General features: G+C 44.8%; 1 protein-coding gene across 2 annotated transcripts in view; it reads right to left on the bottom strand.

Moving 5' to 3' along the window:
• Window positions 1-633: 633 nt before the first annotated feature.
• C7H1orf21 (chromosome 7 C1orf21 homolog) overlaps window positions 634-14,078 on the bottom strand; it is a 127,194-nt gene continuing 113,749 nt past the window's right edge. Inside the window, exons 5-6 of one of the 2 annotated variants that reach the window (XM_072867170.1) lie at window positions 11,699-11,759; window positions 634-1,638 (exon numbers count right to left, since the gene is read on the bottom strand). In XM_072867170.1, coding sequence (XP_072723271.1) covers window positions 1,600-1,638; window positions 11,699-11,759 — 100 coding nt within the window. In that variant the 3' untranslated portion in view covers window positions 634-1,599. The remainder of the gene's footprint in view (window positions 1,639-11,698; window positions 11,760-14,078) is intronic. The other variant, XM_072867169.1, reaches the window with a different exon arrangement.

Raw genomic sequence — 14,078 nt, 5'->3', positions numbered from 1 at the left:
AGTCCTGCGTGAATAAGACTAACTCCTGGGTCTCTATCCCTGGTAAGTCCTCCCTATCCCACTGCCCCATCCACTGCCTGAAAGCCAAAGGAAAATCAAGTGCAGGGAAGGAACCATGAGGAAGTTGCTCTTTTTTTGACATATTCTAGGTACGACACAGCACTGATAGGGAACAAAATCTCCTGACGTGGACTGTCCAACCCCACTCAGAGCAAACATTGGAAGAAATCTCTGTAGTCAAGAAATTCCCTAATAATTTAGAGATTTTTCAGAAGTCACAGGTGGTTTCTGAGGGACTTGAAACCCTTTAAAGGGATCTGATTTTCAGAAGATCCAGTGAAAAATGGCCAGCATTAAAGGGCTTTGGGCTGAGTGCCCTATTCAAGTGTCAGCCACATCAGCAAAAGATGCTATTAATGCAATCTCATGGTCTATTCCACATACACCACACACATCAGAGCAATGACATCAATACAATACAGAAACCTATGTCTTGACAAAGTTTCTCCATGGGATGCAGTGCAAACCTGGCCCTCATATGGTGTCAAAGCAGGAAGAAATATCAGCACAGGGAACAATCTCCTTTGAAATAATAAATACAAAAGGTGTATTTTTTTTTCCTTAAGTGTTTTCTTTTTTTTTTACTCGTGACAGCATTTGTTAAAAATATTACATTTGCTTTTGAAAAGGTAATATCCTCTCCATATAATATGGAAAAATAAACTCTACAGGACATACAACAGATACCGCCAGTTGGCACAGAGCTGCTTTAAGAGATTAGATCCAAGACTCATCAACATGGAGGGCTGGTTTTGCCTTCCTTGTCCCCAGACCCTTAAAACATTGTGTTGTAGGAATGGTAAAAGACAAGAATACATAAAAACAGTAAAATGTTTATTTTCTTAGAAAAAAAGAGATTCAAAATGATTGTGATCACACTCCCATTCGTGCTCAGCAAAGCCAATACTGCAAGCTTAGTCCTTGATTAAGATACCTATTAAATGAAACTCTGTTTCCTCTTAAAATACAAATTCCTGCTCCTGCATCACTTCCAGTATTTCAGTGATAACATGCTTTTAATGGATAATAGTTTCTCAGCTTCTTCTCAGCAGAGAAACAAGGCCTGCCATGGCAAAAACATCCCATCTCCAAAGCTTGAAATCACCAGCATTAATAAGCACTCCGGCCCAAACGCGGACTGACAGACAGCTTAAGGGTGTTTCTTAGATGCTTGAATGTTCACTTATGGAAGCTTTGTATAACACTACCTTATCTGATAGAAAACAGGCCAGAAGCCTCAATAAAATCAACAATGTCTTTTGGATTAACTTTAAGGATTTGCTGCGTATCTGGACACAGAAAAAGTGAGAAGTTGCAACAAGTTTTAACTAGCAGCAACAAAAACAGTTCCTTACAGGTTCTTAGCAATATTCCTCATCTGTTCATTAAGAAACACTGTAACTGAATGGAGCATATAATGTGGAAATGATCTTCTTCTGTTATGTAGTGCTGTTCGCTCTAGAAGACTTCCAAAAGGTCTCAGCTGGGTTGTAATCTATTTACACAGTAGTACTCCTGGTGCGAGTGGCAGAACTGGCACTATGTGACATCCTCCTCTTCTGAACAATAATCACGACCCTGTAAGGAGAAAAGCCAGAGGGTTTGTAAATGACTACTTGAAGACAGGAATAACATAAATCAAGGGAGTACTTACTAATAATTCATATCGGTTCTCTAAACTTAGGAGATTTAAGTTCAGAGCGGGATAGAAACCTTAAAAATAGGGAACAGAGTTTGCACAACTCTTCCAACCATTTCTAGAAGGTTTGCTTGAAACCAGGATAAGAGACCCTTCCCTTTCTGTCACTGTTAATCTCATAAATTTCATCCCCTATATTGAATTCCAGGAGGTGTCCAATAATTTACAAAACTATTTTATGTGAAGATAGATACACCTTGATGGACACAACCCTATAGATTTGTTGCAAAACATAATCTCTGAGGCAAAAGCAACAAAGCACATAATCCTATGAGTAATGCAAGCCAGCTGCTGTGAACGATACCTCATCTGATAACCTCAGCAAGAGTTTAACGTAAGAGCAAAATATACTATTTGTATTGAAATTACACTTGCACAATGGGAGAAAACAGGCTAAGCTTCACAAAACTCGGACCAGTCGTGTTACACCTTACATCTCATCCCAAACACAAGACCTGCAGCAGCATCTATCTAGGTATTACCCTCGGGAAGGTCTGGAGAAGACATGTCCCGTCCCTCACTAGCTGTTTCTTGCAAAGCAGCGAGAATAGGACCAGACGGGACCTGCTGTCCTCGTTTATCTACACAGAAAAAGCCAGAGCTGAACTTTTCAACACACAAGCCATCCAAGATATGCTGTGTAAAACAAATGTCTTGAATGTAGTGTCGAAAATCTCAACCTCTGGGCTATTTTGCATGTGCTGGGTTATCACCTGAGCGCTTGTGTGGAAAATCCCAGCAGCCAAGCAGAGGGTTGGCAAAGAAGAAGAAGAAAAGGAGAAACATGAGAGTCTCAGACCTGCAATAAAGTGTAAAAGCTCAACAACATCCGGTAAGCAGAACAGCCCAACTCAGCAGTGGTAAAACGGGTGAAACTCTACTAACCCAAGGGGTACGCAGTTGCCCCACAAATCAAAACCAGTCAATGTCCCATCTGGAAAGAAGGGGGGGGGGCAGGGGAGAAAAAAGTAAAAAAAGAAAAGGGAGAGGTATTTCTTGATGCAGCAATAGTTTATTTGGAATGCATAGCTGGGGTACACGTTGGGAACAAAGGTTCCAAAATGTGTCTGCAATTAAAATCCCACTGATGATGCTGGGACTGTGGAGCTCACTTTGCTGGAGGGTCCACACCCAGGAATGTGCGGCACTTTAACAGCTTTCTATGGCCCAATACTATTAGTAAAAGGGCCTTCTTAGTACATAAACAAAAACCCCAAGAGACTAATCAGTCCTAATTTTAATTCAGCAATCACTGATCCAGAAAGAAAGGAAAAAAAAAAAGAAAGAAAAGTAAAAGATTTTACTCAGAAAGAAGGAATGCAGAAATACTTTGCAGCAAAGCCCAAATCCATTACTCTTCTCCGTGTTGGGGACCATGATGCACTTGGACAAACCCACGAGACTAAGCTGGAGGCGATGAAGGCTTTGTCCAACATGCTTCAGAGCTGTGAAAGCCACCAGCAGGCTCAGGGCATTTCCAGGAGATTCATTTAGCTGGTCACCTGGCCTCCTGCTTAAGAGGGAGCCCTGTGGCCCATCATTCTCCACTCTGCTCTGCACCAGGGGGCATCAGTGCTATTAAAGACTCAAACGGACCCAAAACACTGAAAGCCATCTTGCTTTTTTTTCCTTTCCCATTCCTCCTGCCATTCTTCTGCTTCTGGGTTTGCTCTATGGCAGCCAAGCACATCACTCCTCAAAAGGATGCCAAGACACCACTTAAAAAACAACGTGCTGAAGAAGTCCTTGCCACAGCAGGGAAATACCACCTCTCACCCACTGCCTGAAGGCCGCCAAGAGCCAGACTGCTGCTGACAGACACTTTATTTCCATCTTCACGTTGGGGATGGAGACACGTCAGTGTCTCGGAGTTGGCCTTCGAGGCTGTGGCCCTTGGTCGCCGATGGGCAGGGAGCTGCCGCCATCCCAAGCTTCCCGCCAGCCTGCTCCTTCCCACAAGCATGTGGGCAACGGCGGCGCAGCCAAAAGGGGGAGGAGGATGAGAACTGCCTGAAATGCCAGAAACACTTCCCACGCCGTCCTGCAGTATGGCACGCAGCTCTTCCACCCACAGTGCCCAGCACGGACCTGCAACCCTGACACGACCAGCTAATTCGATGCCCAAACTGTGGTAACGCCCGATGGCAAGATGACGAGACCCGCTGCAGCCTGAGGCTGCTGTATTTTTGCAGGAAAATGCTCCAGAGCTGGGTTCACCCCCAGCGCTCGCTTCAGCAGGGGCGGCCCCCACCGACGCGCCAGCTGGCGGGAAGGGGGAGGACGTGGCGAGGGAGCGGGGTGACCAAAAAAGGCTCTTGCAGCCGCTCGGCGGCTGGCTGAAGTCTTCACATCCACTGCCCCTCCCCACTGAAGAGCCGTGCGCAGGAGAATGCTGTGATGCAGGGGAAGGGACGCATTTGTTACACACCAAGAATAACGTCGGAGTGAAGGCATGGCGGGCTGGCAGTCTGCACGCAAAATTAGGGGGTTTGCTTTCACTTGGGGTTTATGGCAAGTTAAGAGGATGTTGCTTTTCTTTCCTTGGCAGAAGGAAGGGCCGCATCCACCCTCTTAGTGGTGGGATGCGATACAACCTGCGGGACCACCCCGCTCTGGCAGGTTTAGCTTATTTTGGCAGGGGTGGGAATCGGCTGTGACAGCAAACACCCTGTTTTGCACATCCTCCTGCACCCATCCCAGCTGTCCTACACCCACTGTCCTGGCTACGCTGCAAAGACCCACACCAACACGCACCCAGTATTTAATTCCAGCATGAAAATGAAGCATGTGGGGCTCAGCCCAGCAAGGTCTGAAGCATCCTGGGCCAGTTCAGTGGGGTTAAGCACATTCTAGTCTTTAAGCACAAGGGAAACAGCATTTAAGCCCTGGAGCAGCTCACGAGCAGAAAGTTAAGCAGGTGCTTTAGCATCTTCTTGAAGGAGGGCTCATGGTAAGTGCCCTTCTTGAAGGAGGTCTCTTTGAGGAAATACACAGCAAAGGGTATTTATCCTCCTAAAAGGAGCAGGAGGAGGAGAAACCATGCTACAAGGAAGCCAAAAAAGTCACAATTCCTTTTTTTTTTTTTTTAGACAAAGCTTTTGTCTAAAGCTTATTCCCTAATTGAATTTTTATCAGTAATAACAACATCAGTGTTCCTCACGAAGATCAGAGAAAGAATAAAGATGCCTTCCCTGCTGCATTGTAAATTCAACACACAGGGGTTTCTCCTTGGTGCTCCTCAGGCAGAAAGGCAGGAGAGGTCTCCATCTCCCCGCCGGCAGAGAATGAAGGCTGCTTTGGTCCTGCTAAGCACCGTGGCCCCAGTCCAGTAAAACACTTTAAAATGTCCATTTTTGGCCACTTGGTTTTTTCAGAGGATGTTTGATAGATGCTGGAGAAGATGATGCCTTGAGTGGCCACGCCTGTCATCAGTGAGAGGCCTGCTGTGCTTGAGATGGGGAATTATCCTGGTGGGGCTGGGCAAAACCTCACTCGAAATGGTGAGCTAACAGCTTGCAAAGCTGATAAGGTCTCCTGAAGAAACCACACTGAAATACTGACTATGTGAAGCGGCAGTCAGAAGATGAGCTCCATGATGTGAGCAGAGGAGCTCTGGTAGTATCTGAGTGCAAACCGAAGTGAGGGTGGGTTTTTTTTGGGGGAGCAGATGTGTGTCAGGAAGGAAAAGAAGAAAGCAGAGAAGGTGACAACCCGCCCAAATAGAGCGGCAATGTGGCTATAAAATGAGGGTGCAGGATTGCTGGCCAAACTCTGTCCCCTGTTGCCCAAGGGAGCAGGCTCCCACATCCAGAGGAGCCACAGGCACAGAGCATATGGCTAATAACAGGAATGTATGGGCCATCCTTTAATAGACCTGAATAGCACGGGCTATTAAATAAGTTTTAATGACTGAGAGTGTAAGTGAACTACACCAAGGAAGATGAGAATGGGAACACGTGCATCCAAGTCCAAGTTATTCCCAAGAAATCCCATCTTCCTCCCCTGCAGTTTCAAAATCCAACTTTCAACTTTTGTAGATGACCACAGAAACACCTTATCACAAGTGTGTGAATTTAAGGTAATTAAAAAAAAAAAAGCCTTATGCTCCTTTCCTGCTGCTTGTACCCAAACCAGAAGTGCTCATTCCCCTGCTCTCTCCCTCGCTGCATCTAGAAAGTGCTACCATCCTGATGCCGCTACCAGGGCATGCATCACGGCTGATGATATCCTTTTAGAGAAAAAAAAAAGAAAAATAAAAAAAAAAATCACAGGAAAAGCCCTTTTCCCCATTGTTGTGGGTGACAGGCCAATAAACAAAACCCCACGCCGCCTGAATGCAGAAGCCTTCCCAGTTCAATAGCCTTTTGTGCAGCTGGCGGACTTGCCGAGGGAGAGGAGGCAGCTCAGGAGATGCTTCTTCCGCCACGGCTCTGCAGCTTGGCACCAGCATCCTTGCACCGTGGCCCCGGTGAGGAGAGGAGGAAGAGGAGGCCGGCCGGCCTGGGAGAGGGAAATGAGCTGCACCAAGCAGCCCTTTCTTCTGCAACAACTGAAAGAGAGCTTGCGGGACACAGTGGCCCCTTTCAGAGGAGATGGCTGGCGCTGGGAAACATTAGCCTGGCTCTACAGTGGGAACCCTGTTCATCAATCTGGTTTTGTTTACAGCGCTCACAGAAAGGACGGGAAGAAAATGCTGGGAGGCGGCACTAAATAATTGTATACTGTGCTAATTTTTGTCCATTTCTTATTTTGTTAGAAAAAAACCAATAGAGTCATTAAGACCAATCCACTTTGCTAATGAGTTTTAGCCTAATAATTCTGCCCTTGCATACGTTTCGGCTAGCAACCCCCCCTACTTCCAACGGCACTCTTTAAATACGATACAAGGAGTTGCATTGTGTCTTCCCCCTGCATTTCATGCCCAGTTTTACTAACGAGGGGATGGAGTGAGTTGCCACCAGGCATCTCTCCCATGGCCTCCAACAACAAGCCGGTAATCTCCAACCCAGCTCCCGGTAGCCAGGTGTGCAGATCAGTGGAATAACCCCTGCAAACCCACCTTGACACCAGCACTGGTGTTCAAGACCAAGTTATCTCTCGACCCAAAGCGACATCCCCTGCAGCAATGGAAACATGATGCCCTGGACTCGGGGTATCCACTGGCCACATGAGAGTTTATAGCAAGACATCTTCAGGTGCTATGACATTTTTTAATCTCATTTTTTTCCATGAGCATGTTTGCCTTGTGATTATTTTTTATTTTATTATTATTTTATTTTTGTAGCCATGTAAGAAACCACTTATGATGATGGGACCGGTGATGATTTCCTCTGGTACAGCTTACCCAGACTGTTTGGAGGTTTGTTTTTTTTTTTAAACCACAAAGCCAGAGATGCTTCTCTTCTGGGGGTACAATCCCCAGATATAATCCTAGATATTGCTTGTCAACTGTTCAATTATACCTCAGCCTTGGTATTTTTTCCTACAGTGAGACAGCTGCCTACACACTGTGCCACAGTCTACAGTAATACTATATACTTAAAGGAGATAATTTCTGATGATCTTTTTACTGCTCCATACGTAGGATTCGGAGAAAGCAGTCATTTTTCAGACCATTTTCCGTGATAGCCATCATCAAGATGTTTTTGCTAGCAAGCGCTAAATGGGGTAAATTTTCCACATTCAACATTTTATATATCACAGCTTTTAATTTTGCTTTATTTCGTATTTTCATGGAAGGCTTGGTGGGACAAGGCCCCCTCCAGTCTGTGGACTTGAGGCTGCAAAGGCTGTGCCCAGGATTAACTCTCCGTTCTGAGCTGTCCTGTTCAATTAATGGGATTTCTTCTTAGGGCGTAAGGTGGAGTTTGCGTGTGGTGCTGCACAATCAGGGTCCAAACAAAGTTGAGATGTAGGAAGGGGAAAAAAAGACTGGAGAAATTTTAGGAGAGACATGGTAATCCTTCTGCTGTGTTTCACGGCAACTCTTTGTGAATCCATATACAATATCTAACTAAATTAGTCCTTGCACTATTAGATTAGAGAGAACATAGGTAACTAATTTATTTGCCTGAATACCAATACAAATGGCCTAACTTTGCTATAGTTTCTCACTGCAGCCAGCAGAAAACACCGGGTGTCATGCAGACAGGGATGCTGTTAGTGGGATGCATTTCTATCTTCTTAATCAGAGATGGTATTTAAAAACCAGATTTATCACACCGTGATGAGTGCAGAGACTTTCCCTATCCTGGCTCAGCTGGCGGGACCCATTTCTCCTCTTCTGGGCATCACACAGCAGATCTCAGAATTATCCAGTGGCTGCTGTGTTTGCTTTAGGAGGGATGTGTCAGTCACTCTCTGCTTCCTTCTCAGGTTTCCGAAGTAATATTTCTGCCTTGATTTCTCAGCTCAAGCAAATCACTTGCACCTCTGACCCACGTGTCTTTCTAATTTACTCTGGCAGGGGCTCTCTCCTCGAGCTTAATTGCTGCTATTACCTGTTGCTCATCCTCTGCTGGAATGTATTTATATGACTTTAGGCAAGCTCAGTTTTCAAGAAATTATGATAATGCTGTCACCAGGTGAGCTGTCACCAGGTCTCTGCTCCATTTTCTTCCCAAACTCTTTGTATGCATGTGCCTTTCTGTCTCCAAAAGCAAAGCCCATGACTCTACTCACAGTAACTTCAGCAAGTGCGAAACCCCAAGAGGACTCGCTGCAGCTGCTGGCAGATGTCAGGAGCATTTCTGAGCCAGCTGTTGCCACAACGCTCGGGCCTCGTGCTGCTCACAGGTGACTTGGTCTTTCCTTTTCTTCTTCTCTCCTGCTGCGGTGCACATCCAGCCTTGGTGTTGCACCGAAGCTGTGATCACCCTCTGCCACTACACCAGCATCCCATCATCTGAAAACCATCCCACAGCTGTGCTGAGATTTGTTCAACCTTTTAATTGCCTGCTTCTTATCTGTCTGGATGCATGTTGCTACACCATGGAAACACCATCACAAGAAGCACTCCATGCTATGACATATACATATGACACATACAGATGTTTCCTGTGCTGTTGACTGCTTAACTCTGCCCAGCTACTCCCAACATAACTATGTATCTCTGGCTTCTCATCAGGTTTTGGGTTTTTTTTTTTTTAGCTCAAATTCTGGTGCTGCTGAAATGACTGGGTTGACTCTAGCAGAACCAACATCTAACCCTAAGCGCAAGGCAGTCAGTCCTACCTCAGCATTCAGTGCCGAGCCTTCGTATCAGTATTTCTTCCTTCCAACAAACCCTATGAATTGAATTACCATAATCACATGCAGTTCCATACATGCAAGTTCAGCTCTAGCTCTCCAAGCAGGAACAGACACTCACGCAGAGATAGGAACAGATGTCTGTCTCTGAATGCCTCACAGTGTTTTGACACCCAATTCTGGTAGACAGAAGCTTCATGCGTTGGGGCTGACATTCTGGTTTTTACCTTTGGGTGGCATTTGCAGAAGGCAGCTCAGCTTCAGACGGGCAGCCAGGAACGCGGGCGCGTGCTGGGTACCGATGGGGGCTAGACTTTCAGAGAAATTCTCCAGACCATTTCATTAAGGCTTTTTCTGATCTCCAGGATTCATAAATACTTCATATTTTCAGTTGCTAAAACAGCAGCCTGTGTTCTTTCCATTTCACACTTTGATTGCAGAAATTTTATTTTAGCTAACCTTCCTGTCCATTTAATCATTTTGCTGAGTCCAAAACGCCCATTAATTTTCCTCTCTAATTCACAGCACACACATTGGAGTTGTTGTTACTCATTTGTATTAGGTGACCTAACACCCCTCGGGATTTCAACGCAAGTTGAGGGATGTTTTGCTTCTGACTGTAGAGTTTCTGCAGACATAGCTTATGGAGTCAGTGATGGACAGCGTGTCTCCATTACAAATCCAATGCTACTCATGGCCATGGTTACCACGTGAACATTACAACATGATTTGGGACCTCATCAACCAAAGGCAATGCCCCCCACTTCTGCAGACTATTTCAGCTGTAACTGGTGAGCTGCTTAGTGATAGAATTCTTTTAGTTGTTTGACTGCTGTCCTCCATTTCCCTGGAGAAGGGACTCAAAATGCTATTTATGGATCAAACAAAACCCCTCATATTTTCCAATCTTTTTGGCACTTGTGGCAGATACCTAGAAAAACAATGTATTGCGGGCACAGATTAATTAAAAAAACCAAAACTTCTCTTAGGAAGACTATTTCCTCAGGCACAGGAGGTCCCCAGAGAAAGCAAATCCCATGTGCAGCTGCACATTCACTCCTGCCTATCCCATCAACTGTCAGCAGCTTGAAATGTACGGGAGCCATCTTTCTCTCTTTGACAGATAAAACTGTGTATATCCTCTAAACAGGCAATCTCCTGATCTAGAAGATAAATTAGTACAAGAGCCCTGGAGAACACCTGCAAGCATCTGAGAGCATGGTCCAAACAGCGAGGAGTCCAAATGCATCTCAATGTGGCAGCTGGTGAACGAATGGTATTACTGTCCTGAAATAAATCTTGAAAACAAAAACTAACCTCAATTCATAATTAGATACAGCCATCAGATGGTCTGGTATGTAGATAAGAGAGATGTTTGGAAAATCCATTTCACTGGAGATTCTGTGTTTGACATTATGGAAAGTGATGATGTCCAGGAAAAGCATCTAAATATTTGTAGGGTGAATGCATTTATTCAAAGGAGATGTAGCTATATTATGGATATGTAGAAATTCTACTTTTAAATGCGTATAGGTTAAGTAAAATCTTACTCCTGTGAAATACTGGTATAGGAATACTCTTCTCAGGAATCTACAAACTCCTCCTCACTTCTATTCTTCACCTTTATCTAACATTTTGCTTTCATGAAAAATTTTTTTTTTAAAGTAGCGTAACAAAGTTGTTGCTTGGGGCAAATAAGAGATTCACCTGCTGTAGCACTCCAAGTCCTAAGAGCCAGAGAGCTGGCAAAAATGGCATAAATTCTGAGTCATCCAAGTAAAAATTTCCCTCCTACTCTGCAACCCAACACTACAGTTTGGGAGTACAAATTACTTTATTCCAATTGGGGAAGCAAATATTTAATATCAAGCATTAAATAAGATACACCACTCCAAAATATGAAGTGCAAAGAGTATATCGGTGAGCAAATATCAGCTGAAGGTATAAGCAAAGGCTGAGATCTAGACTTGATCCAAATAGCCCATTTAATTCCTCACGTCTCAGTTTCTCACCTATGTTATGGTACAAGTATTCACTACTATCTCACAAAGAAGCTGGGATTCTCATTTAAAAGACTTGTGAAACACATGAAAGCTGGTATCAAGACAATGAGATATGTAAAGAACTATTAACCCTCTTCTTCAAAACATCTCCAGCATCATTATTTTACTCAGCATAGGTCTTGAGGCAGGGTTATCCATACATACAGCCACACTATTCATAACCTTTGGAGCCGGGAGCTATTTGAAGAGATTCAGCAAGAAATAAGAAGGGTATCCCAGATACTACTGGCATTAAGATTCCAGTTGTCTCCCACAGAGATTAAATGAAAAATCAAGTCACTAAGGGCATAAAATCTCACTTTGCTCTTCTCCTTTATCCAGTAGTCCATGTATATCCTGAATGTTTGTGCTGAGTTAATTTGCCATTCATCCTAGCCTGGTGATGTTTCTACAAAACAAAGGTTTCTTTCCAGTATCTCCTGTAACCTCTTTACCTTTTTGGTCTTCTTTGCACTTGAGCTATCTAATCAACAAGTGGTAAGGGGGGATCTCGGACCAGAGTCCCTCCAAGTACTGGAGAACACAGAGCACTGCAACAGGCAGTGTCGGGTTGTCCTCCCCATGGAGCCAGGAAACCTGCATGTCCACCCCCTGAGTGAAAATGCACATTTACTTTATTGTGTCTTACCTTTTCAATTTTTTCATCAAGCATTCTGAAGAATTCTTGTTGGCTTTCAGAGATGTGCATGCTGAAAGGCAAAGGAAAAGTATCAGTACTGACAGGATTTCTTCCATTTTAAAATACTGATGCTGCAGTCCAGGGTTGTTGAGGGACTCAGCTGTAAGCTTTCACCACTGTGAGAAATAAATCACTTTACACTTTCGACTACAATGACAATTTTTTTAATCTTTTTTTTCATTTTTTTGGTTTGCTCAAAGAAAAATTATTGCATTTAGTTCTGTGTATGCATGCTACACTTGGGATGGTAACTAGGACGTGCATGCATCCAGAGGAGACTATTGCCTTTTCCAGGCAGGTTGCAGAAACTTAATAGCCTGCTACCTTTCCCTGGGCCAGTGAGAGCCCCCTCTGTGTCGAGACAGAAGGTCTTCCAAGACCGCCAACCTCACCACCACAAAATGAAATGCCTACAATGTGAGGTTAAAGCCTCGCACTGGAAGATCTGCCTGCCTTGCTCCAGCCGGGCTCCGCGCACAACACCCAGGAACATCTACAAGCCCAGGCTGGTACTTACTGCTCCCTTCCAAACAAGTGGTCCTTACTGCTCCCTGAGTGGACCCAGCAGATTACTTACTTCAATTAATTCTGCAGGGGCTCAGGGTTAGTGATACCATTTTGCATTAGTGAAGAGGGCTGGAAAATACTCTTATTCATTGTCTGTAAAACGCTGATGGTGGCACAAGACAACAGGCCCTTCCCCAAGGGGGACCCGCAAGCTAAAAATACAGGAAGGTCGGACGCAAAGGAAAGGATGAGGAGACAAAGATGAGGATGCATGGCAGATGGTATTTGGGGTGTGTCTGCTTTACTTATGTTAGGGGGTGGTGAGAGCCTCCTTCCTGAAATAACGATATCCCTCTGGGAAGGTGAAGCTGGAGCATTCTCTGGAATCACAGCAGGGAGGAGTGCCTGGGCCCATGGGGGGGCTGGAGAAAAGCGCCAGGGACTCAATGTGGGACAAAAAAAAAGATGCAAAAAAGGAAGGATCAGAGACTGATGCCAGTGTTAACAGTGATGCCAAATGGTTAGAAGGACACACAGCTCTTGGAGATTTTCTCCGACACTAAAAGCTGGTTTGGCTTGCTGAATTCCCACCCCAGACTCCTCTTCCTCAGCATGATCCTTTCAGCTGTAATGAGTTAATACTTTTCCCAAGTGCCCAACAACATGCTGTGCTTTCCTACAGAGCTCAGCATTCATACTTCACTTGCTATCAGGATGGACGTATACAATGATTTGCTTATGCTGGACATAAATGAAGGCTCAGTTCAGAAGAGGAGGTCTCAGAAGTGGCATTAAAACCTAAAGCTGGTAATTCAGGAGACGGAACAAATCACCTTTCAGTGGCTGTGGGAGTTTTTGCCCCCAGCTGTCTGCCTGTCCCTCAGGTTCCCACCTCCACCTGAGATGGGGAAAAAAAAATGCTTCTTTAGGGTAGCCGACCCTGTCACCTGCATATTCAGGTGTCTTGGAGAGGGGCTTTAGGGCAGCACAGCCCTTTCTGTGTAGATAAGCACTAGAAACATATTCTTGCCTTTGCAACATCATAGATCCAGTTTCTAATAAAATTAGATGATACTGTAGTGACTCACCCCAACCATAATTTATAAGGAAAGTAAAGGAAGAGGGAGAAAACAAAAGGAGTATTGTGTTGCCATACACATGAAAAGTCCCACAGGAGGTCCTAAAGCCCTTGCAGGCCATGATCTTCAGAAAAGTTTGGCTGGGCAGTAAAATTGCCCTACGATTTAGAGATGAGTGATACAAATGCTGACATAGTGTGTATTTTGAGGAGCTGTGTAAAATTATAAAATCCTTGGCAGGGCAGGGAACTGACAGAGTTAATGAACAACTGGAAGAGTCAGAAAACCACCAAATCTAAGCAGAGTTCTTGGGTATCCCTCCAGAAGAAAACACTCTCCCCAAATAGAAATGTGGATTTAATTTTCCTTGTAAGAAGCACATCAGAAAGCAAGAGAATGCATTTTTAGATGTTTCATAGCAGGCCAATGAAACACATTTTGCCAAAAGACGGGATCTTTATCCCCAGTGTCAGTACCAACTGGATTGAGAGCAGCCCTGTGGAGAAGGACTTGGGGATACTGGTGGGTGACAAATTGGACATGAGCAGGCACTGTGCACTTGCAGCCCAGAAAGCCAATCACACCCTGAGTGTATCACAAGCAGCATGGCCAGCAGGTCGAGGGAAGTGATTCTTCCCCTCTACTCTGCTCTTGTGAGACCCCACCTGGAGTACTGCATCCAGTTCTGGGGTCCCCAGTACAGAAAGACATAGATCTGTTACAGCGGGTCCAGAGAAGGGCTA

Source organism: Ciconia boyciana, chromosome 7, assembly GCF_034638445.1.
Source record: "Ciconia boyciana chromosome 7, ASM3463844v1, whole genome shotgun sequence".
Taxonomy (NCBI): Eukaryota; Metazoa; Chordata; class Aves; order Ciconiiformes; family Ciconiidae; genus Ciconia; species Ciconia boyciana.
The sequence above is the reverse complement of the archived record's forward strand: the minus strand, read 5'-3'. Positions and strand labels throughout refer to the sequence as shown.